The 23,930-nt window shown below is 37.9% G+C and overlaps 1 protein-coding gene across 2 annotated transcripts in view; it reads right to left on the bottom strand.

Annotated features, from left to right (window-relative positions):
* Positions 1–3,353: 3,353 nt before the first annotated feature.
* The window catches only part of LOC106039415 (uncharacterized oxidoreductase ZK1290.5-like), a 45,588-nt gene continuing 25,011 nt past the window's right edge, over positions 3,354–23,930 (bottom strand). For both annotated transcript variants that reach the window (XM_048067001.2, XM_067001940.1), the window contains 5 exons: positions 18,348–18,439; positions 13,664–13,846; positions 13,068–13,127; positions 10,740–10,841; positions 3,354–4,178 (listed from right to left, as the gene is read on the bottom strand). In XM_048067001.2, the coding sequence (XP_047922958.2) occupies positions 10,746–10,841; positions 13,068–13,127; positions 13,664–13,846; positions 18,348–18,439 (431 nt within the window). In that variant the 3' untranslated portion in view covers positions 3,354–4,178; positions 10,740–10,745. The remainder of the gene's footprint in view (positions 4,179–10,739; positions 10,842–13,067; positions 13,128–13,663; positions 13,847–18,347; positions 18,440–23,930) is intronic.

The raw sequence follows: 23,930 nt of genomic DNA, 5'->3' as shown, positions 1-23,930 counted from the left end.
ACCTGGGCGCCCGGCCCGGCCCCGCCGCCTCCCCGCCCCGCGGCTGAGGCCGCCCCCTCGGATGGGGCCCCCGGGTCCTCCTCGTCCCTGGGCAGCCTCAGCCCCGGCTCCTGGGGAACGTGACAGAGAAAGCTGAAGGAAGGAGCCGAGAGTGGCTTCCCGCCTTCCCGAGCTCGGGGCCGGGCCTGGCCGCCCTCAGACAGCAGCAGCACGGGTCGGGGTGTCCCGGCCCACAGGGCCTGGGTCACTCGCCAGCCGCTTCCCCCCGGCCTGCAGCAGCCCCCCAGGGCCGAGGGCCAGCGCACAGGGCAGGCCCAAGCCAGCACTGGGACCTGGCAGATGGGGGACTTGGTTCCTGGCACTTGCCACCCCAAACACCACCATGGAGAGGTGTTTCCACGTTAAGAAAAAATAAATAAATAAATAAATAAATAAAATTCACAAGAGTCAGAGGGTGTTTAATAATAGGAAGAAAAGTTTTATTTATTTATTTATTGACAGTGGTAGCAGTGTCATTATATAGAAGCTACAAAAGAAGTTGTGGGTTTAGGTTTTATAATTCCTTCTTCAAAGAAACCCACCTCAGCGAACATGAAAGGGTGATTCCTGATAACCCACAGTTGCTCTTACTGCAGAAATGTTCCTCTTCCTTCCTTGCTCTGTTAACTCCACCTCAAATTGAAATGCAAAAGAATATCACAATAGACCAGAGCTTAATATATTAGGTCTTTTAGTTCATAGCATCACACAATTCAATTAGCAGTAGCAGTTGTTATGGGGAGGCTCCTTTCCTCTGAAACACGGTAAGAGTAACACTACCCTCAGGAGGAGAGTCCTTCTTATTTATGCTAATCGTCATGCTTCAATTGCTCCACGCCTCTCCCAGAATGACTCAGATAAATTACACTGGCAAACAGACATTGACTCTTCCACCACAAAGCTAGAAACTTGAAAAGATGTTTAGCCTCCTGAGAGCCTGGAGGAAAATACAGCCGTTAAATTACAACTGTCAGAAAAGGCATGCAAGATAAATCATGCTTGAGGTTGACATATGTATCCCCTGCAACTGCCTGACATACCCTAGATATTTCAAGCTTTCTCCCTTATTTAGCTAATCTATAGAAAATACTAAATAAAAGTGCATTCATTAGGCATTTTCCTCTAGGAAATCATTCTCATATAATTTTAAGCAAGAGGAACATATTAAAAGAACGTGCTTTAATTAAAGGATAGAATGACTCAGGATTTCAGTAGTCAGATGTACAAGCTTTCATGTTTAGGTTATTGGTAAACCAACTGAGAGGGCTCCAACTCAAAGACGTGACATCCAACAAATTATTTGTCAGAGGTTGTGTAAAATGTCTAGGCAATTTCAGTTCCACTCCAAACAGCTGGCTATTTGCATCACAAAAAGTATTGTATTAGATGACCACACACATTTATACCCATGTTGACATCTTAGCAGTGAGGATGTTGAAATAGTGCTTCATCCTTCTCAGGCAGTGAAGCCAGCCTGGCTGATTTTGCACTAAAGGCTGTTTAAAACCTTGGAAAATGTAGGTTAATGTGGCTCAGCTCTGCACAGATAGCAACCTTCTCATGAGGGCTGAATCACACAAACAGGTAAATTCAGGCTGTTCCAGCCAACTCTACCAAGAGCACATGGATAAATGTTTAGTGAGAAGATTTAAGCCAGGATTATACTCCGTCCCAATCAACAGAACAAGAATTCTCTTCTTAGCACCCTCCTATCTGCCAGGTCCTGTGTTAAGGACACTTGCAATTCCATGGAATACATGACAGAAATCCAGGGTACAACTCCTTTGAAAACTCTACTCTGAGATTGCCTAGTCAGAAAAAAGAGAAAGGACAGTATAATGAATAACACATATATGCTCTTATATACTTGAGTTTTTAGGATAAGCAGGAATGCATGTTGTAGTGTCTCACACACACACAGAATTATTGGCTGCCTGTGATAAGCAAAATTCTTGTTGAAATTCCGACCAGAACTTAGTGTTCCGGGCATTGCAGAAACCTGGCTAGTCGCAGGGCAACAGTAATGTGAGATCTCCCAGATAAAAAGCCTAAATTTTAGCTTTAGCATCTTAACTAAAATCACATAACAATCTGACGTGACTCAAACTGATCACTTTATGCCAATGAAACCAAAGAAAGCTGTACATGTACACCTGACAAACCAATCAGTCCCATGAAAAAGCACTCAAACAATCCTTCAAGAATTACAGAATTTGTGATAGAAGAGTTAGCGTAACAACACTGACATTTGGAGCAACACTGAGAATTTCAGAGTACTTTACAAAGAGACCTTAAAAAAAAGAAAGTAAAGAATCTTAAAATAAAATCTTGTATCTGAAAAATCTCTCTCCAGCATAATTCCTGGTAACTCTTAGTTGAGCAAAAGGAAATTACGCTGTCTTGCAGGAAAATGCTTTGACCTTGTCAGAAAAAGAAGTTGGGAACTGGGGGACTCCCAAAGCCTGCATCAGTGGCCTCTGACACCAGCAGGAGATAGTGCTCTCTTAGTGCCAACACTGCTGGATTACTGACAATTGCAGCAGAGGAGTGTGTGAACGTTATCCATCACGAAAAGAGAAAAATCCCTGCAAGACAGATTTCCAAAGGATTTTTGTGCAACACACTACCCTTATGCACCTTCAAAAAATTTGATCTATGCAAAATGTCCTTTTATTCACCCAGAGATAATTCAGGCCACAAAACAGAGGCATTCTTCCATAAAGTACCTGACCAAGACAGGAGATCCTCAAAACAGTACCAACAGAATAGTTTGGCTCACCCACAAAGTACAGAGTGGCCTGCAGAAACCCACAAAATTCTCATGATTAGAAGAAAGGTAAAAAACAATGTGAAAAGTAAGACATTACTCCAGATTCAGACTTTTGCTGTAGACCTGGAACAAAGAGATTGTATTTTGAGTAATTTTTTAAGATTTACACTGCACAACTGAGAAAAGAAAGCAGTTCCTACTACGTAGCCCAGTGTTTGAATGCTCAGGCTGTGGTTCCTACAAAATAATTTTACCTGAAGGAAGACGATGTGGCATAAATTTGTGCAAACAGTGTACTAAACCAAAGCATTTGTACTGCCTTTGATACCATGAAGCATGCTGGGTTAGAATTAGCTCCAGCATAACATTATACAATGTTTTGTTAAGCAGTACAGACGTAATCCTCTGAATTAGGACATTTATGTCCTACCTTCAGCTCTACATGTTTTATCTGAAAGCCAGTTAACTTCTCCAAACTATCACATAATACACTGTTGACGATATTTGCATAAAGCACAGATAGAAGCACCAAGTACTAATCATCTGTTTGTTTTCATTTGCTTGTTTGTTTGTTTTTGTGTTTGTTTTGTTTTGTTTTTTAGAGAAGAATACTATAAATTTGTACACAAAATGAATCTTACTGCAATGGAAGACAGATGAATTCAACTCCAAGGGATGTCAGGCTTCTCTTCACAGAAATCTAGGTACCTGGACACACATGTAACTTACTGGTAGGATTTTCAAAATGACAAAAATATCTACTTATTACAATTACTGTTAGTACCTGAACCAGTTATAAATGTTTTGCACATTGGAGCCTGCTCCTATCTGTGCCTTTAAGTTAACTAATACTTTACAAAATCTGTCAGGGGAAAAAAAAACAGCAACAGCTGCTTTGTTCAAAAGGGTTAAAATGACACCTTAAATCACATACATGCAGGTCAGAGAAACTTAATTACAGTATTGTGAGATAGCTTAATCCATACTGGAAGAAAATGCCAGAAAGATTCGAGAAAGCAGAGAAAATGCTTAAATTAGGCATTTTTGTATCGGTAAGAACACAACAAAGAAAAGGAAATGAAATGATTTTATTAAATTGTTAACATGACATTAAATACAAGCTATTGTCACTGCTTTTTTTATTATTTTCTTAACTGATACTGATTGGGTACCCTGAGTACCCAGAAGAACAATCTACTCTTCAGTTTAAAATGAATTAAAGTTTCAATTGCATTACTTTTGAACTTTAGAACAACCTGGTTTTAAATTATCCTCTCCACAATGGATAAGTTAGATGAACTAGTTTTCTGTTGATATTCATGGTGTTCAAATGTTCCATATCTTCTTCCCTCACATTAAAATCAAAAGCCTGGTTTTGGGGAAAAAAAAAAAGAAGAATAAAAACAGGCAATGAGAACATTGCAAAACCAGAAGCACACACGTGTTAAGTATTAGCATTCTATAATTTAGATGAACTGGTTTTATTCTGAGTACTTGATACTGATCAGTTTTATATTAATTGAATGGACTTTTTAAAAATGCCATTGCAAAAAGTTTGATACACCCATTTTTGTAAGAATTTGTATTTTACTTCTAGATCAGAAAGTTGAATGTAACATTAGGTAACACTTAATTCCAAATGAAAAGACCTGAAGAAGTTGGGAAAGTGACATGTAGTTTCGTCATGGTTATCACTGCACCCAAAGACACTTCAACACCATATTATTTATTACCATAAAACCATAAGGCACTAATGTATCTAATCATGATATATTTTCTTTCATATGTGTTAAAATATAGCAGAACTTGCAGAGTGATGAAACTGTATAATGCAGTATTAGGAAACATTCTGAAAGTTAATTATTTATTCCAGTAATACAGGTAAATCAAGAAAAATCCTACTATACATTTTTTTTCTAGGATTAACTAAAGATATTATTGAACATGATAATGTAACTTAACATTCTATTCTGAAGAAGCAGAAATCCTAGCTGAAATATATGCAATTATTTGGCAGATTACAGATATTACTTATCTGTAGTATCTGGGAAAAAAAAAACAGTAAAATAACCATTTCCATAAAAGGAAAGAAAAAAAAAAAGCCACCTGTGATAATTTTCCAAATTAATCAGAGGTATTTGCATCTGGCTTATAAGGCACTTGTGATAATCATGCAAAAATCTCCAAAATCATGTGACAAAAACAGATACTTGCCGTTTCAGTGGTACATCTTTACATATTACACATATTATATAAATATTATTAAATATTATAATATAAAAAATGCATTAAACACCAGGGAAGTAAATTTATACCACAGTATACACATGACCTTCACAGCTATGCCTCCGTTTAATCTTTCACCAACTTTACACTGCACCCAAAGCAAGTGATTTACCATAAATTCAACTCAGCAACACTCTACTTATGGATACTCCATGGGATGACTCCAGGAGAACCATTACGGAAAAATAAGTTCCAAGAATAAACAAAAACAAAACAAAGCAATCTCCGCTGTTGTTACCAGGAAACAGTAATTATAACATTCCCCCTGCTCCCCCCTCTGCAATTTCACAGCCAAGATATGAACTTAAGAGTAATTTATTATACTGGAACTCTGAAGCCTCATATAGAGAGAGGCTCCTATAGTCTTGGAAATGTATTTTGCTGCAGAAAAAATAGAGTAATCATTAACAGAATGATATCCCTGTTAATGTACTCTGGAATTTCCTATTGGTAGGTCAGCTACAGAATGGTTCTCAAAGGGCTCTGGTGTGCAAAGCCCATACTGAGATCATAAAAGATTCTGCTTGGGCACAGGTATTGAGATCTGGCACAAATGGATCTGTACAAGGCTAGGCATCTCACAGTATCGGCCACGTCTACCACGAGCGCACAGAGTGATACTTATTATGCCACTGGGAAGCAGTATCAGAATCACTGACTTAAATTCATTTCAGGGTTTGAGCTCCTCTTTTTTTTTTTTTCTTTTTTCTTCAAGTGGGTAGTGACAAGTTTTGGAGATAGTTCTCACGATCTGGGCCCTTCGAAAGTCATTACTATTCTATAATGTCCTGGCAGTTGTAATTAGCCCTATGTGATGCTCCAGATGGATTAGTGGCCACCGAATAAAGATCAAGACTGCATCATTTTTATCATAAATATTACACAGAATCATTCAGGTTGGAAAAGACCTCTAAGATCATCTAGACCAACCTTTAACCTAGTACTGACAAGTCCATCACTAAACCATGCTACTAGGTTCTACATCTACACGTTTCTTGAAGAGCTCCAGGGACAGTGACTCAACCACTTCCCTGGGCAGCCTGTTCCAACGCCACACAACCAGTAATTTCAGTCAAGAAATTTCCCCTGATATCCAACTTAAATCTCCCCTGGTACAACTTGAGGCCATTTCCCCTCGTCTTATCACTTGGTGCGTGGGAGAAGAGCCTGACCCCCACCTTGCTACAGCCTCCTTTAAGGTAACTGTTACGTACAATAATGTCTCCCGAGCCTTCTTTTCTCCAGGCTAAACATCCCCAGCTCCCTCAGCCAGTCCTCATAAGAGTTGTTCTCTAGACCTTTCACCAGCTTCATTGCCCTTCTTCTGATGCACTCCAGCACGTTGATGCCCTTATAGTGAGGACCAGCCTACTAGTCATAGGCTTACTTTGAGGCAGCGCAGGTATTTGCCATTTTCTTTCAAAAGTACAGACGTTTTTGGAGGCTGCAATAAGTGCAAAAAGATTGAGTACAAAAACCACTCCCAGCACAGCAAGCTTGGCTTTTCTGTTACTTCTACCCGAAGCCCTGTAGTCAGAGATGTGCTCCGTGAGCTTCAAAGCTTTGGCAGGGGTGTGGCGACGTGGAGAGAGTTAACTGATTGGATTCAGTTACTGTCCACAAGAGCTGCTCCACCTTTGTCCCCCTTTTCAAAAACAAAGGGTTAACGTCAGCTTTCCTGTCAGAATAGTTTAGTATTGCTATTTTAGAAAAGAAAATCAGCTGGTGTTAACCACTGTGCCGAAAAGAGGTGCAAATATTAGTGCAGCCTGCTTGGCTTTGTGGGTTTGTGAACTTACTAATATTATAGTTTCTTTACTACACACCCTAATCAGAAGAATAATGTACTTGTCTTCAAATGTGTGTTGGGGGGACAAGTACAGTAGAAGAGCAGACTGATTAAAAAAAAATTCCTAAGCACACACTTTGCAAAACAACTGCCATCATTTTCCAATTCAATATTCTCAGGTGCCTTCACCTCCAGTCATATAAAAAATGTAAGTCAGAAGCAGGCAAGAAAAGGAGAGAGGGAGCCACTCAGAGGCAGACAGGAAGCTACTTGGCTGCACAGAAAATGGCCTCACCCTTCCCACTGACTTTCCGTTTTTTTTTTTTTTTTTTCCTTATTTGTTTTAAGAGTTCCCTTCCAGTTTCAGTGCTCCTACAAAGAAGGCTGAATGCACTTTGTTAGGCAACACTGATAAATTGTATCTTGTTTTAAATAATGGTTTATCTCAACTAGAGAGGAGTGTCCCAATCAGTCACAACCATAAATAACCTACATAACATGCCTTCAATTTGCAGATGTATTCCCTAGACCCGCTGTCAAGACAGTGGGTTGCAATAGTAAAATGCATGCATTGCTGTATGTTAAAAACGGTCACAGTAGCAAGGTGAAAGAGCTTTCTCTCTGGAGAAAGCGTGTCTTAGGCAAGTATGGACAAGAGAAGGAATTTCAGCCCTAGGGAAGAATATGCATGGTATCATTCCAAGAATACACTCGAGGGATGACTTCTGAACCAAAGAAGAAATTAAACAAATGGAATTAAACTTCCTGATTTCGTACGTTCTGCACTTTCATATCCTTCTGTTCTGCTAGATTTCACTTCTATTACAGAACATCACTCCTCACTGCTACCCCTAGATCTCACTACTGTTCATGTTCCAATTTGTTATTAGTTGACTTACTTTATACTGTTATCAAAGTTGTCAGTACTTTAGAAGTGTTCACTTATACACGGTTACGTGGACTTATCATTCTACAGCAGCCCTTGTTTAAAAAGAAAACTATCAACATATTAAATGCCAATTTAGTTGTAGAGAGGAGCATAAAATATCAGTCTACTTAGTCTGTTGTCCCTGTGCAACCGGATCAAAACTAGAAGAGGATTTGCTCAATGCCGCTAAATTAACTAACAAGGTATAAGATTTGTGAAAGCTGTTTTCAAGGGAAGAAGCTCCAGTGATGTATCCCAAGCACACAGGAGATAACAGGATTCCAGTCCCTTGGGAGAATTATAGCTTCTAGCAGAAAACAATGGGGATAAGTGATGGCACGATATAAAAAACTGCACACCACACCTAGGAGAAGGATTACATGGGTCAGCTGAGTCCTGGCACTTAAATAGTTCTAAAGCCACTAGCTGGTAGCAAAGGAATTGGTGGGAAAATTCACACACACACACACACACACAAAATCCTAGAAAAAAAGCCCTGAAAAACCTGCAATAATCAAGTCTAAAGGTAGTTAGAGAAGTATCAGATTAAAACTGCTCCTTAGAAGTATGCTATTATAGTACTAGTGTTTCTATCTTATTACTCCTTTCATTACTCACCGTACTGCTTAGATAACATCATCTAGATCAGAGAAAATACTGCCTTGACTTCCTAGCAAAACCAGATACAAATGCAAGATTAAAATCTCTTTGAAAGAGGGAACAATAAAATCTATCAATGGATTAGGAAGCCATCCTCACTACAGTCTATAGTCATCACAGTAACTACATCTGGTTTAGTTCTGTTTAGCTCAGAACAGGGAGTCAGAAACAGCACAGGAAAACCAGAGCTGTTCTGTCCATCATGGGACTTCTAGGCACATAACTAATCCTAACTGAATATTGCCTTGATAATACTGAAGCTAAAATTTGCCAGCTTACATAAAGATGTGGTTCACGTTGTATGTATCATTTATGTTGGAAATCGTATGTTGATGTGATGAGTGTTTATTCAGAGATAACAAGGTAAAACGCCCACTTCTCTTTTATAGTTTCTGAGATAGTCTTCGCTGACTAAAACCCACATTGAATGAATACTAGGCACGTGATTCACTTCTAGTGCTTGTTCTATGAATTCAGATACGATGTGAAGCAATGAGTCCCCCAGCTACACAGTGCTATGTAACACTTTTATGCATATTGCTAAAATCTGAGCAAATTACTATGCTAAGGTATTATTCTAAAAAGTGATTTTTCAAAAGCAGGATTATGCGATGATCACAGGTAGAAAAGTTTATTTGTGTGCATCCTTTCCAGTTTTTGCTTAGTCATTGCCATCATTTTCTGCAAAAGCTGAAAAAAATACCTTAATTTTATAAATAAGCCTTACTTTTTGAAATATTGAACCCCTCATTACAACAGTTAAACCAGGTACATTGCAGTTCTTGGAACACCTGAAGTGACATTACTAAATACTGAAGCACCCCATACTGTAGACCACACTTGAAAAACTGCAAGATAACCTTAATGCGTAGGTAGTGAATCTTTTTGGAACAGTACATTATCCATTGTACATGTTAGTGAGGGCAGCTTTTCATACAGTATCTTGTTTTTAAAATCATAAATAAAACAATAGTGATTCAAGAGGCAAATCCAAACATATTTTCTCTGAAATGTTTACCAGTAGTTGGTTTTACCAATCAATTATTCTGAGGAGCTGTTATCAACAAGGTTAAGTTTTCTGTATTTTATCCGAGCTGTATGGAAGCTCAGCTTTGAGGAAAAACACTACAGGCTGGAATATATGACTGCTGCAAGCCATTTCTTGATAAAAACTAAGGAGCTTTGTTTCGTGATATGACTAAAGCAGAACAGCACTGGGAAAACTGCCTCAGGAAGTCCACACACAATATAAATCATACTCAGATTTTCCATACCTTTCTAGACACGGGAACTCTTAAAATATCAGACCAATGTGACTAGAAGTTCAATACTCAGCAGATAAAAGACTTTGCAGACGTGTTTCTCAAAACAGACTTGTAAACTACAAATATCTGTATATACATCTACCTCTTTATATACATACATATTTTATAATAACTCTCTGAAGAACATTCTGTTCATGAAATTTCCTGGAGAAATCCAAAGTGAAAGCTAAACTAATTCTCACTAAAAGCTACACAAAGCTCACCAGAATTTCCTGTAAGAGAAAAAGATGCTTAACAACAAAGACGCCTCTTTGGCTCTGAAGAGCTTCCCGCTCAACTCTTATCCATGCACTCAGTTCATTTGTGCATAGATTTCTCTGGAAGTATTCCTACTTTGTTACGACTACAGGCTTGTAAATAATACACATAGAACTCTCTAGGTCAATGCCATTATTATGCAGTAATATATATAAAACTCCTTCTTGCAATGCTTATATATTGCTGATTACAATGAGATCATATTCTTCATGGAGTTTCACAGTATAGTATAAATACTGTAGTGATAATGGTAATAATATGTTTTTTCCACCCAGCTTTTTCTTCTTCATATATTGCAACCCTCTAACAAAATACCTGAAAAATTACTTTGAACTCAACACTTGTATTGTACACTAGTAGGTAGCTTTTTTCCTACATTTAAAGACATGATATCTCCTCATGTTCATTGGTTAAGTGGTCTGATGTGAGGTCAATGTCATAAATAGGAGGCTTTGCACAGGCTTCAGTGAACTGTGTATCAGGATTTTAGATGGAAATACAAGATCTCAGGACAAAAGCACTACCCTCAGAAATTCTTTTGTCTGTTACCTGTGTTAAGGATTTCAAATCAGTTATCATTAATACCAGACTGTAAGCTCACAATTACACTCTTATTGCAACCTTCCCTGAATTTAAATTATGTGGTATGACATATTGATTACTGACAAAGGAAAAAGCGCAAACCTTCGTTCACACAATAAGGCTTGGGTCCCAGGAAACATGTCTCCCATCATGCAATCCATTTAGAATTTCAACATCATCTTCTGCTATTGTAAAATCAAACACCTATGGGAATGCATATATAGTTAACATCATGAACATAGAGAGAATCAGGAGGGTTTCTATCATTTCAGTTTGAAGCAGAATTTTTCTATTTTTTTTTATCCTTCTGGAAATTACTTTACATTTTGTCACAGACAAACATCATTCCATTAAGTTAACAAGCTCTACTTGGCCCTTTGCTGTCTTTGTGACTCATTTTCATTTGCAGACCCTGTTGAGATGGTTTTGTAGCACTCTGGCCTCAAGCAAGGCTGCAAGACAGTGGCAGCACCAAAGCTGTTTTTAACAGCATTCTATGTGGTCACTGCCAGAGGTATACGAATACTGACTGCAATCCCTCTGGAAACCTGAGCTCAATATTTTGGTTATATCCAGATGTTCATTTTAAAAAGTGTCACAATTCTTTTCCTCAGAACTTTAGCCAAAGAGAATTATTAGAAGGTATAGGAATTTTTATGAAGTTAGCAATCTAAGGTTTTATCTATCTCTATCTTTTCTATGTGTACTTAGAAAAAATACTCATGGATCAGCTAATGCAGAAAAGTGCTACAGTGCTACCGTTTCTCAGTACTAATGCTGACTTGAAAGCAACCGCCTCTTTTCATGCGTAGGTTCTTACAGTGACTGACTTGCCCTGTGGTGAAATCTACAACATCAGTGATGGTGCCAGCGTTTTCTTAGCAGGTGACTTATTTGGACAATATCACTTCAGAACTGAATTTGCTTTAAATTGCTCTGTTGTCTTTGTCAGAGCTCCTTCATACTCAGTGGAAAGAGCCTGTGGAGCCTCAACTGCTGCCAAATGAGCTACCCCCATTCTACATTATCCAGCACTTGCTGTGTGCTGGAATGCCCCATGTAGTTGAACTTCAATGCTCAAGATTTTTAATTCTGAACCACAGACAAGTCACAAAACTAGAAATACTGTATACTACACACTCAGGGTTCACTGAGGTCCATGTTTTCCCCATTTTAACTAGAAGTCATTGAGACTCTAACACATTGGCATGGGTTAAAAAAAAAAAAAAAAAAGGAATTGTGATAAACAACATCAGACAACTGTAATTCCCCCCCACCCCATCCTAAATGTTTTGAGTTTTGCTGCAATGCAATCCTTCAGCTGCATTAAATGAATTGGTGAGTCCACAGAATAAAATCCATAAAACACAGAATTAACTTGGATTTAAAAATATCATTGGGGAAAAAAAAAAAAAAGAGAAGGAGAGATTTTTAACCTGGTTCTGCTCTCTGATCTGGTTCACAATACTTTGCCACAAACAGCTGTGCTTGTACCACAGAAGCAGGGCAGATGTCAGAATAAATAGTTGAGGCAGGAGCTACATAAATAGGCATAGCCACCAGGAGAAAACCTCATTACATGTGTGTTAATTTACACTTAGAGCACATGGACAGTGATTTAACTGACAGTCAGATGTTTGCTGTCTTCTTTCCGATTTACCAAACAGTTCATACTCCTAAAATATTTTTGAAAGAACAAGAAGTTTGTGAATTCCCCTCCCCCGCCGCCCCCCCTCCCAAAAGCACACTTTGAGATTACAGAAATGGGAAGAAAAAATAAGGAATGAATTAAAATCATTCAGTATACCGAGAAAAAAAAACAAACAGGGAGATCATGCTGCCAATCCTCAGTTCCTTCCCACTCCTCTTCGTGCATACCCTACATCCTGTGACCTTCTCTGTAAGTGGGAAGAAGGTAGGGGAAGAGTCAGCTTTGCCAGGACTGTGACTTCCTCAAGAGGTATCTGGGATATCTCCAACAGAGTTTTACAGCTTTCATACAGTGTCTTTGTGCTATGCATAGCATACAAGTTCCTTACATTTGATCTATATGCTTATCACAAAAAGAACCTCACCATAACCAGACTAGATTTGCTACTATCACTCAAGTCACAAGTAAAGATATTAATGACAAAAATCAACTATGAAAGTTGATTTTTCAGTATTTAGTAACTCTGTGGATAACTTTTTTGTACATAGTGATTAAATCTCCACTGATTTCTGGCATTTTTGAATTATGTGTGTTTTTTTTTTATTTTTAATTTATTTATTTTTTAAATGTACTGTGGTAATTCTAAGCTGCTATAACTTGCTAATTTTAACTGAGTTGCCCTAATATTAAAATGGTATAGGACAACAGACAGACAAACCGAAATATTAAAAACAGTAGCTTGGATATTAGTCGAACTCGAGTGCATAACTAAATCTTACCTTGCAGTTTTCCTGTATCCTTTCTGCTTTCGTGGACTTTGGAATAGTCACAATCGCATTCTGAAAAACACAGTTATTTTCATCATTAAAATTTACATAGTTTCAAAGAAAATACTCTCTTCACAATATTTCAAGATGTTCCTCATGCCTTCTGAGGTTTTTCTCCCATTTTTCAAAGGACGCTGACATTTCCATAGGTTATTTGTAATTGCAGTTATGTACAGTGCATTAAATTCCAACATAGATTAAGTAGTCATTGTAAAACACTATTTCACTGCTCATCCCTTTGTGTTGAGTGACAGAAACAGAACGATTCCCCCTTACTGTTTATAACTTTTAGTTTGAAAACATCTCTTTTATTGGTGATTCCTTTCATTCTCTACAATCAAATTATTTGCGTATTTAAAATAGTGCCATGGTTTGTGTATTACATTGCAAATTTCCTGGACAACAATTAGTTCATAGGCTATCAAAATACTGAAGGCAAGAATACTTTCTTTATAAATCCTGTTTTGAGGCACAATATCCCAAACTATTTGCATTTTATTTTTTTCCTGAGAGAGGAGACAGGTTTTTAATTATTACCCTCCAATTACCTGTATACTCCAGCGTATGCAAATCTGTGCTGGAGTTTTGCCATATTTCTTTGCCAGCTGAATGACACTAGGATGAGTGAGTGCTTCACCTTTGGCTAAAGGACAATAGCCTTCAAAAACAATACCTCTGCTCCTACAATAATCCACCAGCTCCTGAGGTCTTTGGAAAGGGTGGTACTCAGCCTTAGATAAACAGAAAGAAACTTTTAGTCAAAACCTTGAAAATACATTTAGTAGAAAACATTATCATTGATAAATGAGAATATTTTTACCCTATTGCTTTTAAAATGCAATACGAGTGAAATCACTGCTTTGGAAGATATATATAAGTTATCAGTTTTAGAAGATATATGAAGGATACTAATCTACAAACATTTTGCCATTAACTGGCACAATAATTTCCTATGCATTTTATGTTTACCACAGAAATAAAGTATGAGTAGTTGTCTTCCCTACCTGCCGTTGGACTTACACTGCTGTTCTGCTCAGTGTTTGAGAAATGCATGCAAATGCATACTGTGCGTCAGCATTAGGTCATTTTTATGGGTGATTTGAGACTACCTTCTCTTCCCCCAAATTACTTCTTATCTCTTGACTGATGTTCTTCTTGGGGTTGCACAGGCGAGGGGAGGAGGCAGGGCTGAGACTGGGTTTGCAAGACGCTGACCAGAACAATATGTCTAGGATGAGGGCCTGACCTGTGAAGCAAAGCGTTGGCACAGACTGCACATGGAAAATCCTGTATTCCCTGTGTGGCGTCACAACCAACAACACGGCAGGAAGCAGACATGCTGTGGAATAAGCAGCTCTGGAGACCCTTTGCTAGGACAGCAGATCACAGATTGCCCAGAACCAGTTAAAAGGAGAAAAGTAACGAGCTACAAAGACAGCTACTGGAAACAGAAGTTACTGGTAAGTGAAGATCTCAAAAAAGCCACTTATTCTGGCACTTAGTGAAAGTCAAAAACGAACCTCTGTAATATTCCCTTACTCTGTTTACTTCAAAAAATATTTCACAGCTTATACGTTGTAAGAAACACACCTTCCTCTGCATTCAGGTGAAAAGTGGTGGCATTTTCTTTTAAAAAGAGAGAGTCCATAATCATGTGATGTGCCTTCAGCACAACTAGCCGTCACCACTGTTCCAGTGATCTAACTCTTGCGCATTTAGAAAAAAAGTACTCTTCTGAACAATTACCTCAACACATGGAATCTGGAAAATTTCTTCTGCCATAAAAAGGACAAATGAACATTTCCTGTTTCTCATCTTTAGTACATGTTGTCTTTTCAGACAACAATGGTCAGGAACAATAGGCTGGCAGTCATTCAATATGCGCTAAGAAAAAACTGTGCCCCTAGAAGGCTGGGCTGAGTCAGCCTAAAGCTGCTATGATCTAAATTACTAGGTGGACTCGGGAACAAGGTTCAAGCAGCAGACACATCCATGTCTTCAACCTTTGATGTTTCTTGACCTTTGCGTAGCCTTTGTATTTCATGTTTATATTTGAAAGACCAGTGTTTAGGTCATACAGTTATTCACTTGTTTGCACCTGACCTGACTAGAAAATATTCTCATTGTTTATTATGCAAAACTGAGAGGGAAAAAAGAGTGAGCAAGCAGTTCCTTTCAGAACACTGATTAACAAAACCCAAAGCAAGCCTAGTCTACTTGCTCCTTATCCAACTACATCACAAGACTGAGCATCTTCGAGAAACACCACGTACTCTTCTGGGTAAGTATCATTTTGCAATGAGTATTAGATACAGATATACAGTGTCTTCGAATGTATTAATATACTGTGAATATTGGGATTTCATAGAAGTCTTTGTAAGTATTGTCTATTGGGTGTATTAATAGTAATAATTTTAGAAGAGGTTCTTTACACTAAGTATAATAAGTAATGTAGCCTTGAAAATACTAAATAAAGAATTATTTATGATCAGATGCTGAAAAATCTGAAGCATCTCTATAGCATCAGGTGACTTATTCAGCATTTATTACTAATGTGCCTGCAAGCAGCATTTAGCTGCTGGTCTAAAAAGGGTTCTCAGCAGCAGAGCTGCACCATAAATACTTAAAGCAAGTAGAGCATGCTGCTGTGTTACCCGCTTGTTTCACAAACAGGCTATACAGCAACAACCACCTCCTGCCTTGGAACATGATTTATGTCTTTCATTGAATCAGGAGACTCCCAGATTTCATGAGCTGAACTTTGTCATACACCTTTGTGTATTGGTAGTAGCAAGCATTTTTCTTTTTAAAAGTAATCCTAAAACAATGAAATGCAAAAAAGAAATAATCGCTATTGAATTTGTTTTTATTTTGAAACCTTTCTGGAAGATTCCAGCAGCATCTGAGTGCAAGGCACTAGCATCCTGAGCTGAGGAGACATGTGGTGGGTGGCCAGTACGCGCTTCCCCTCAAAATAATAATTCCCACTTCCTGGCCTGCCCCACCCTTGCTATTTTAGTCACCAAACTTTTCTCAGGCAAGGGCTGTCCGTCATACAGCTGCAAAGGAAGATCTTGGTCTGTTCTGGCACTCTACCCTGAGTGATTTGTGTGTAAAATCTGTCATACATTTAATAAAGCAGTTCACAGTTCACATTACTGAACCCTTCACAGCTGCTACTTGGTCAGCCACAGGGGAACTCCAAGAAAGCACAGATTTTTATGACAGTCGTACCGCAAGGGGGGAAAAGTTAAGCCTAATACATGGACCTAGACTCTCAGTAGGGTACACATGACAGTACACACTTGACAGTACACGAGCCTTACTCATTCCACCCTGCTGCAGATTCATCGGATCTTTTCACCTGGTAAAGCTCTCCTGCATCTGGATTTCAGTCAGCTTCTCAAGGGGAATGCACAGCCTTACAATTATTTTTCCTCATAAAACTGACATTTAAGCCCCCAAATGAGTTTTCTTCACAGAGGAACAGTTCACGTGAGCTTACATACAAATGCCTCAAAATCCTAAAATACCCTTTTACAAATTTACATAATTGGGCTCAGTATCAATGGTGACATTAACACATTTAAGTCACTTCTGCAAATAACTTCTTCATGCAGTATAAAAACATTGATGAGCACCCCTACATGGAATTTGGAGAAGATCAGTTTAGTTTCAGTGAGTTTATTAAGCGAATATATACATTAATTATTATTTTTCCTACTTAGTAACAGGCACAAGTATTTTCCTTGAGCATAAATACAAGCCTTTCACTGCCAAGTCAATTACAAATTCTAGAATACAAAAATGTAACTTCTAAGTTAGATTTCACTCTACCTGATGCCAGAATGAAATATTTTTAATGGTTTTACTTAGAGCATTTGACAGGAGTTTTAGTAGTAGGTTATAATTTTTAAAACTGCTTAATTACTACTAAATACATTAGAAAGAATACATTCTTGAAAAGACAGGTCTTTCCTACTTTGGTCCATCCTACCTTATTGAAGAACATATTTTCTTCCCCAAGAAGAGAAGCAGTGCTTACAATTTGGTTTGTTAAACAGAAGCACTGCCTTCTACCTAGTTTGTGAAGACTACAAAAAGTCTAATAAAGCACCTCATTTCTCCGGCCTTCCTACTTCCTTCTCTTCACAGAAAAATAACTCTCAGTTTTAACGTCCTAAGAACTGTTGGAGCTGCAACACTAAATTCGTTATGCAAATTTAAAACAGGTAATAGGAAGTGATTTTCCTTCATTTCTACATAATGACTGCTTGCAAATGTTTTGTATTTAGAGATTAGTTCACTGGAAGACTAGGCTACCTCAGGCATAACTAGAGCAATGATCTTCTGTATCACAAAGTAATGGACAATAAAATAAGAATTGAGTATAGCGCTTCCATTCTCAAATTTAAGAATTCATTAGAAAACTTTCATAATTGTCCTTTGGTAACCTTTAGTATAGTCAGCAAAACCCCAGAGATGTTAAGTTCTGTCACATTCTGAGCCACCTTTTTGTGCCTGTTTATGACATTACACCACAAAATGCTGCCAAAAATCTTTAACACCTGCAGAAAAGGAAAAAGCATGTGTCTGCACTTCAGCCATTCCAGTTCACAGTTCTATGTTAGCTTTAAGAACATTTTCACTGGCGGTAGGTGGTAGGAACTGAAGCATGAACTTCTACCACAGCTGCAACAAGGGAACAGATGTCAGCATCCTGCAAGTCTGCTGCAATGTAGGTGGCAATCTTTTATCACTGAATTTAATGCAATCTTTTTGATTAAAATAAGGAGAGAGCAAGGGGAACAGCTTGCATGGATACAGAATCACCTAACACTTTCAGTGTTGCTTAGAGGAATTACATTTAGTATTTCAACACAGGATCTCCAAAACTTTGTTTACTCCGCAGACAGTAAACATTTAGTGCTACCTGAATGTTATTTCTAAACCGTTTTATCATCAAAAACTGGTGCCCTGACCATTTGTCTGTGCCTTAACACCAGTCACAAACAAGCTGCCTGGCAAAAACTGAGGAAATAAAAGGACAAAGGACATTATTATTATTATTTCTTTCCAATTCAGGTCATCTTCCTGAATGGTTTCCAATATATGTATAGAAATTAAAGAGAAGAAATTGCAGAGTAAAGTTATTATGTGTAGTCTTTCAGGCACAGGGCTGTGGAGGAGTGGATTAGTAACCAGATACTTAAATACTATTTCTCCACTCACCTGATTAACATGTGGAGTAACCACACAGTCTTCCTTTAGTTGCTCAAGATGACTGATAAGAAAGTTGCTTACGCCAATTGACCTACACAAACCTAACAAGAGAAACAGAAAAAAGTGTTGGGATGATCTTAACTACCTGGGAGGATTACTTGAAAAATGTCACTTTCAAAAAAGAAAATGATTGGTACAGATCATTTCTGTAGAGCAAAACACTACAAAGAAACACAGAAAACAGCACTGAAATGTAGTTTGACAGTATTATCTGAAAGCGTGGTTTCGTCACAGTCACACTAGGAAATCATTTTATAATCTAAACACACTGGAAACTCCCCAGTGTATAAAAACGCCAGGCTAAATTCTGGGAAAGGCTAATGTAGTATAAGCAAAGAACAATTGGACTTCACCAGAATGAAAAGAAGGAAATGGTGTTCTGAGCAGCTTGCCAAAGCTAAAGAAAAGTGGAACATTTGCAGAAGACTAATAAGGTGTGAGCAATAAAACACAAGGACATGCAGCCCAAATGAACTACATAACCCCACTTATATTTTTATTAGCTTATTGCTATTAAAGAGACATTACATAAAACTCAGTATAACAACTTTAAGTAGTGTCTAACAAGAATTAAGAAGTTCAAAAGTGTAGGAAGTAGAATCCGCATTAGAATGGCTAGATTTCTCTGCTCCTGTTGACACACAAATCACGTGACACATAGGTGATAATGAAAGCTTTTTTGTTTTTACCTTAACTGTGTATATATGTGAATTAAGTGCTGACAGTTCTGAAATCAGATGTCTTCCTTCAAACCTCAGATATGATAGAGTGCAACTCCCATTACAGGCCTGCCACAATACTTCAAACCCGACTATTCCTTGACAATTTGGTCCCTATTCTGTGCTAAACACAGTTAACAGGGAAAACAGTTGTCATCAGGCTAGTAGTGTTCTCCTTAGGCTGTAGATTCTGCAGATTATGGCTCAGACTTATTTCTTTAGTAAGTGAACTTTGGCTTTACTTGATCTGCATTTCGACCTTTAACTCTGCAGATGGAAAGTGCCTCAAGTTGTGTGAACACAGGAGTCCTAGCATTTCTCCTGGCCAATTCTATACTGTGTACATGTATGTCCTCCTCTATATACATACATACAAGTAGCTATAGCAAAAAAAAAAAAAAGGAATTTTTTTTTTTTTTTTTTAGAAAAAGAAGATGCTACTTGGTAACTTCAGGCATTTGGTGTCACAGGAATGACTTCTAGACTGAAATTGCCACTGTCTTGAGGTTGACAGGTTGACAGGGAGCTATGCAGAGCACCTTTGATATTGAACCGCAAATACAGAACACATAAAAAGCACATATTAATGAAACTGAAGTACATGAATAATTTAAAAGGAATAATTTTGCTTATCTAGAATAAAGATGATGAAAAAGTTGGAGGAAAATGTATTAACCATTCCTAAACTATTCAGAAAATGTACATGTGTTTTATGAATAAAAAAATAACTTGCTAAGAGACTATGAATTGGCATTTAAAAATTTTGCAGGTTAGATTTGCTCTAGCAAAATAAAGAAATTAAAATTTTCTAGCCTTCTATGAAAGCATATTAAGTAACTTTACAGCTTGCTAATTATTAGAAACACACTGTTAAAGTCCTTAAAAAAAAAAACAAAAACTTGTGTTACACCATATAAATATAGGTAAATTGACTGCTGTGTTGCTTTCATATGTTTTAGCAGTAGAAGCAGATAAGCAGCACAGCAGCAAAACCTGCATGCATACTACTGCTTTTTAATGTGGTTTCTTTTGTAGAATACAAGGACAAAAAAATACATTAGCAACTGAAGTGCTAGACAGCTTTCACTTACAGAAATGATCACTGTTCAAGATGTTTAACGTAATTAGGTTATAACCTGCATTACAGCAATTTGCATAATTTGTATGTAATCTGCCAGAAGGAGCGAAACCCAAGCTTTTGACTTCTACTGACAAACAACCCTGGAGTGTCAACACTAATAAATCATTATGCCAAAGAAGTGAGAAAAACATTTGCAGTTTTAACACAATGGTGAACCAAAATATTATAGACTATTGCTGAAAGCTAAGGAGTTACAAGAAACATGCTGTTACTGCCCTTGAAGAATAAAGCTTTTATTTCAGGCTGAAATAAAACAAACCTCAAATACAGACATAAAAGATGAAAGCTTTTATTAAACCTGTCCATTCCCACAAAAATCTTCAATTTTTTTTTTCCCTACGGTATATTTCAAGATGTTTTGCTCCTAATAGACCTTGAAGCCTGTTCTGTAGTCTCACTGCATTTACTGATAGGAAGTTTTTGGTTGATTTCCCATCATGAAATTCCACGTTAGTTATGTTTTATACCATAACAGTCTGTGTCACAAGTCTCAAAAACACCAGAATGCTCCTGAAATGTGTGTATGTGTGTGTGTGGGGGGGAAGGTAGTATTTATTTCCAATTTTATACCTGTTTAATGAGTTTAGAAATCCTGTTTCAAAGAATTCAGGCAGATTTCATATCTTAGTTGTTATGACAACATCCTTTTAACAAAATCAATTTAACTAGTCCTAAAGTTCAAGTCCTCCGAGTTAAAAGTTTACAATGTGCTAGCTGCAATACCTCTAGAAACTACACTTTTAAAAGATACATCTATACTATCTTACAATGTCACAGCACTTTGACTCAAGGAGAAAAGTATCCTCCTTATCTGCTTGAGGAAACGAGTGGTTTGGCCCCAGGAAGATTTTGAGAAACTACCACGTGCAACAAGTTTGCAATTCCCCATTAGTTCCTAAGGCTTATTGAGGCTTTACCCTACTCCACCTGGCTCTGACTTCAAGGAAAATTTGGCAATGATGCTTCTTTTATGCATGCTAAAAATTTACTGCCCAATGCACAATGGTGGAACAGAAATTTTCAGCCAGCTTTGAAAAACTGTCATGTAACCCTGTAAAACATGTTAGAAAACATACTGACCCTCAATATAATGGTTAATAATAATGAGGAAAAAAAATATATTTTCCATTATACACAAAATAATCTTGGCTGCCACCATGAAGGTACTTTCACCACACTATTTTACTCCCAGCTGCTGTGAAGCAACACATCATGCTAATGGACGGGCTTGCAATGTAGCCGTGTTGTTTAGCTCACAGCAGTTTTTATGGCAACCTAGAAAATGATTGGGTATTTTTTCCTTTACTTAGTGTAATACCAAACTGTACAAAGTTTCATGGACACTACTAGCCCTGCAACAATAAAGCATAAATATACTGTCTTGGCACCACAACACTGCTTTAGTACAATAGTGAGCCTTATCTTTCCCTAGCACTACTATGGACTTTTACCAAACTTCTAAATATTCTCTAACATTAGCTGTACAAAGCTCAGATCAAAAAGGTTCTTTAAATGACCAAATTGGATACTGGGTTTGTGGAGCCAATTTTCCTCCCCCTCCCTGCAGCCAGAGCACAGGAAAATTCCCACATGCACAGAACAGCGCCCGCTCTGTTACACGTGCTGCTCAGTCACAGAATACAAGCAAATAGGGATCCACTTCTCACAAGAGGTCAGCTGCAGCAACTGCATCTTTATTAAAGGAGGTTACACAGGTTGGAAAGGTCCACATTCTCTGTGATATGCACATTAAGAACTTTTCTGTACGCAAATGGTATTACTCATAGAAACCATAAAGGGTACGATTTCAGCACTGCTTGCTAAATCCAAGCTGTAGGCTGAGTGTGTCCCACATACAGAGTGCAAGCCAAAGCCTTAATAAACAAAACAGACAACTCTTACACACATCCAAAAAGGAATTAAGTTCTAGATCTGTAAGACTTGCTCCCATTTCACAGACATAGACACCAAAAGACTAAGTGTCCTATCTAATGACACACAGGAAGACTGTGGCAAAACTGACGACAAGACACATTTCTTAACTGAAAAAAAATCATGCTTCCTTCCCCAAAGGATGTTTTTATCCTATCCATTACTGTAGCCTAGGAGTATTACCAGCCTTAAAATGACTTTCCTGCTTCTACAATTCCATGACTATTACTCCTGCTACAGATCACCTATGAACCACGATAAACTGCAAGAACAAAAGAAGAAGCACGAGTATAAGTCAAATTGTCAGTTTCTGTGACTGAAATCTCATAAACATTTGGTTTACACAACAGTAAAATAGCTAATTAAGTAGCATGATGCCGCAACACTAGCTAAATGTATTCTCAGTCTTGTTGACTCTGGCTGCTCATCCTCATTACTTCAATACAACATCACTTTATTTATACTGACATGCTTTGCTCTTGAGTTGGCATTACACACCAGATCAGATTAAAAATGCTACCAAAAAGGCTGTTCATCTGATTGTCTTCAAAACTGAATCAGTTCTCTTGTGCTTTGATGGACTCTTCCTTCTCTTGTGGCAGTTTTAAGCACGTAGAATCATACTGGGAACAGAACACAGCCTAAAAAAAAAAGGCTGAAAAAAATATTTTTATGTCAAGAACATTCTGAAGCCCCTGTTAAAAGCAACTGTTTGTGAACAGTTGGGCAGACAGACCTGTAAAAACAATGTGGTACAGAAACAATCCCGCTATAGCTTAAGGCAGTATTGCCACCACACTCTATGGTGTGAAAACGAGGTCAGCATTACCAGCAACCCAGCTAAGCAATCCATGGCTATCAGTCTGTGAACACTCTTAAAATGAGCACTTTCAAAGTAGCATGGACACAACACAGTTAGGTTCTAAACAGACTTTGTTCCACCTGTAACTTGTGGTGGCACTGTTTCCTGAACTAGGATATTTTTGAACTTCCATATTAGAGAAGACAATGATTCCCAGCCGACACAAGTAACAACAACCTCACTCATACCAATAAAGCAACACCAGTTTACGATAGCGAAAATCTAATACCTTGGGTTCAGCATTCAACATTTGCAGAGCAGGTAAGTGACACCTTTTCCCCAAATCATGTACATTACTTCCTGAGACAAAAAGTCCTTTTGGGCAAGGACTTTCCTTTGAATTGCATTTCAGCAATGCTTTCCCAAGAGTTCTTGTGTTCACACTGGGACCTCTATGCACTTCTGTATGTACACACACAAAATGCACACAAATGCATACATTTGCTTTCAGGAAGCTAAGTAAAAAGATACTTGTGAATTTATCAAGAATGAGCTTCACAGGCTTGTAGAAAAAACACAAACAGTACATTGCAGTAAATCACGAAACAAGTCTGAGGGCTTATTTTTGCACTTAGAATAAAGTCCATTAAAAAAAAAAAAAAGAACAAGGGTAGACATTCTTGCAAATTTAGATCTTCTAATTCTATGGCAATTTCTTACTCTTAAAATGTTGCACAATACGAAGACATGATTTTTAAAACAAAACTGTGTAGTCATTTTATTTGCATATATCTTTTATCGCAGTCTTATCTGATCAAGTGTGTTGGGTGTGGTGCAACCAACATCCTCACCAACTGCAACCACCTTCAACCCATGAAAACACATCTCTGAACTGTTTCTGATCATAACAAGCTCACGAGATGTCTTTATATGTGCAA

Source organism: Anser cygnoides, chromosome 8 (assembly GCF_040182565.1).
Source record: "Anser cygnoides isolate HZ-2024a breed goose chromosome 8, Taihu_goose_T2T_genome, whole genome shotgun sequence".
NCBI classification, from domain to species: domain Eukaryota; kingdom Metazoa; phylum Chordata; class Aves; order Anseriformes; family Anatidae; genus Anser; species Anser cygnoides.
This window is presented reverse-complemented; position numbering and strand designations above follow the sequence as displayed.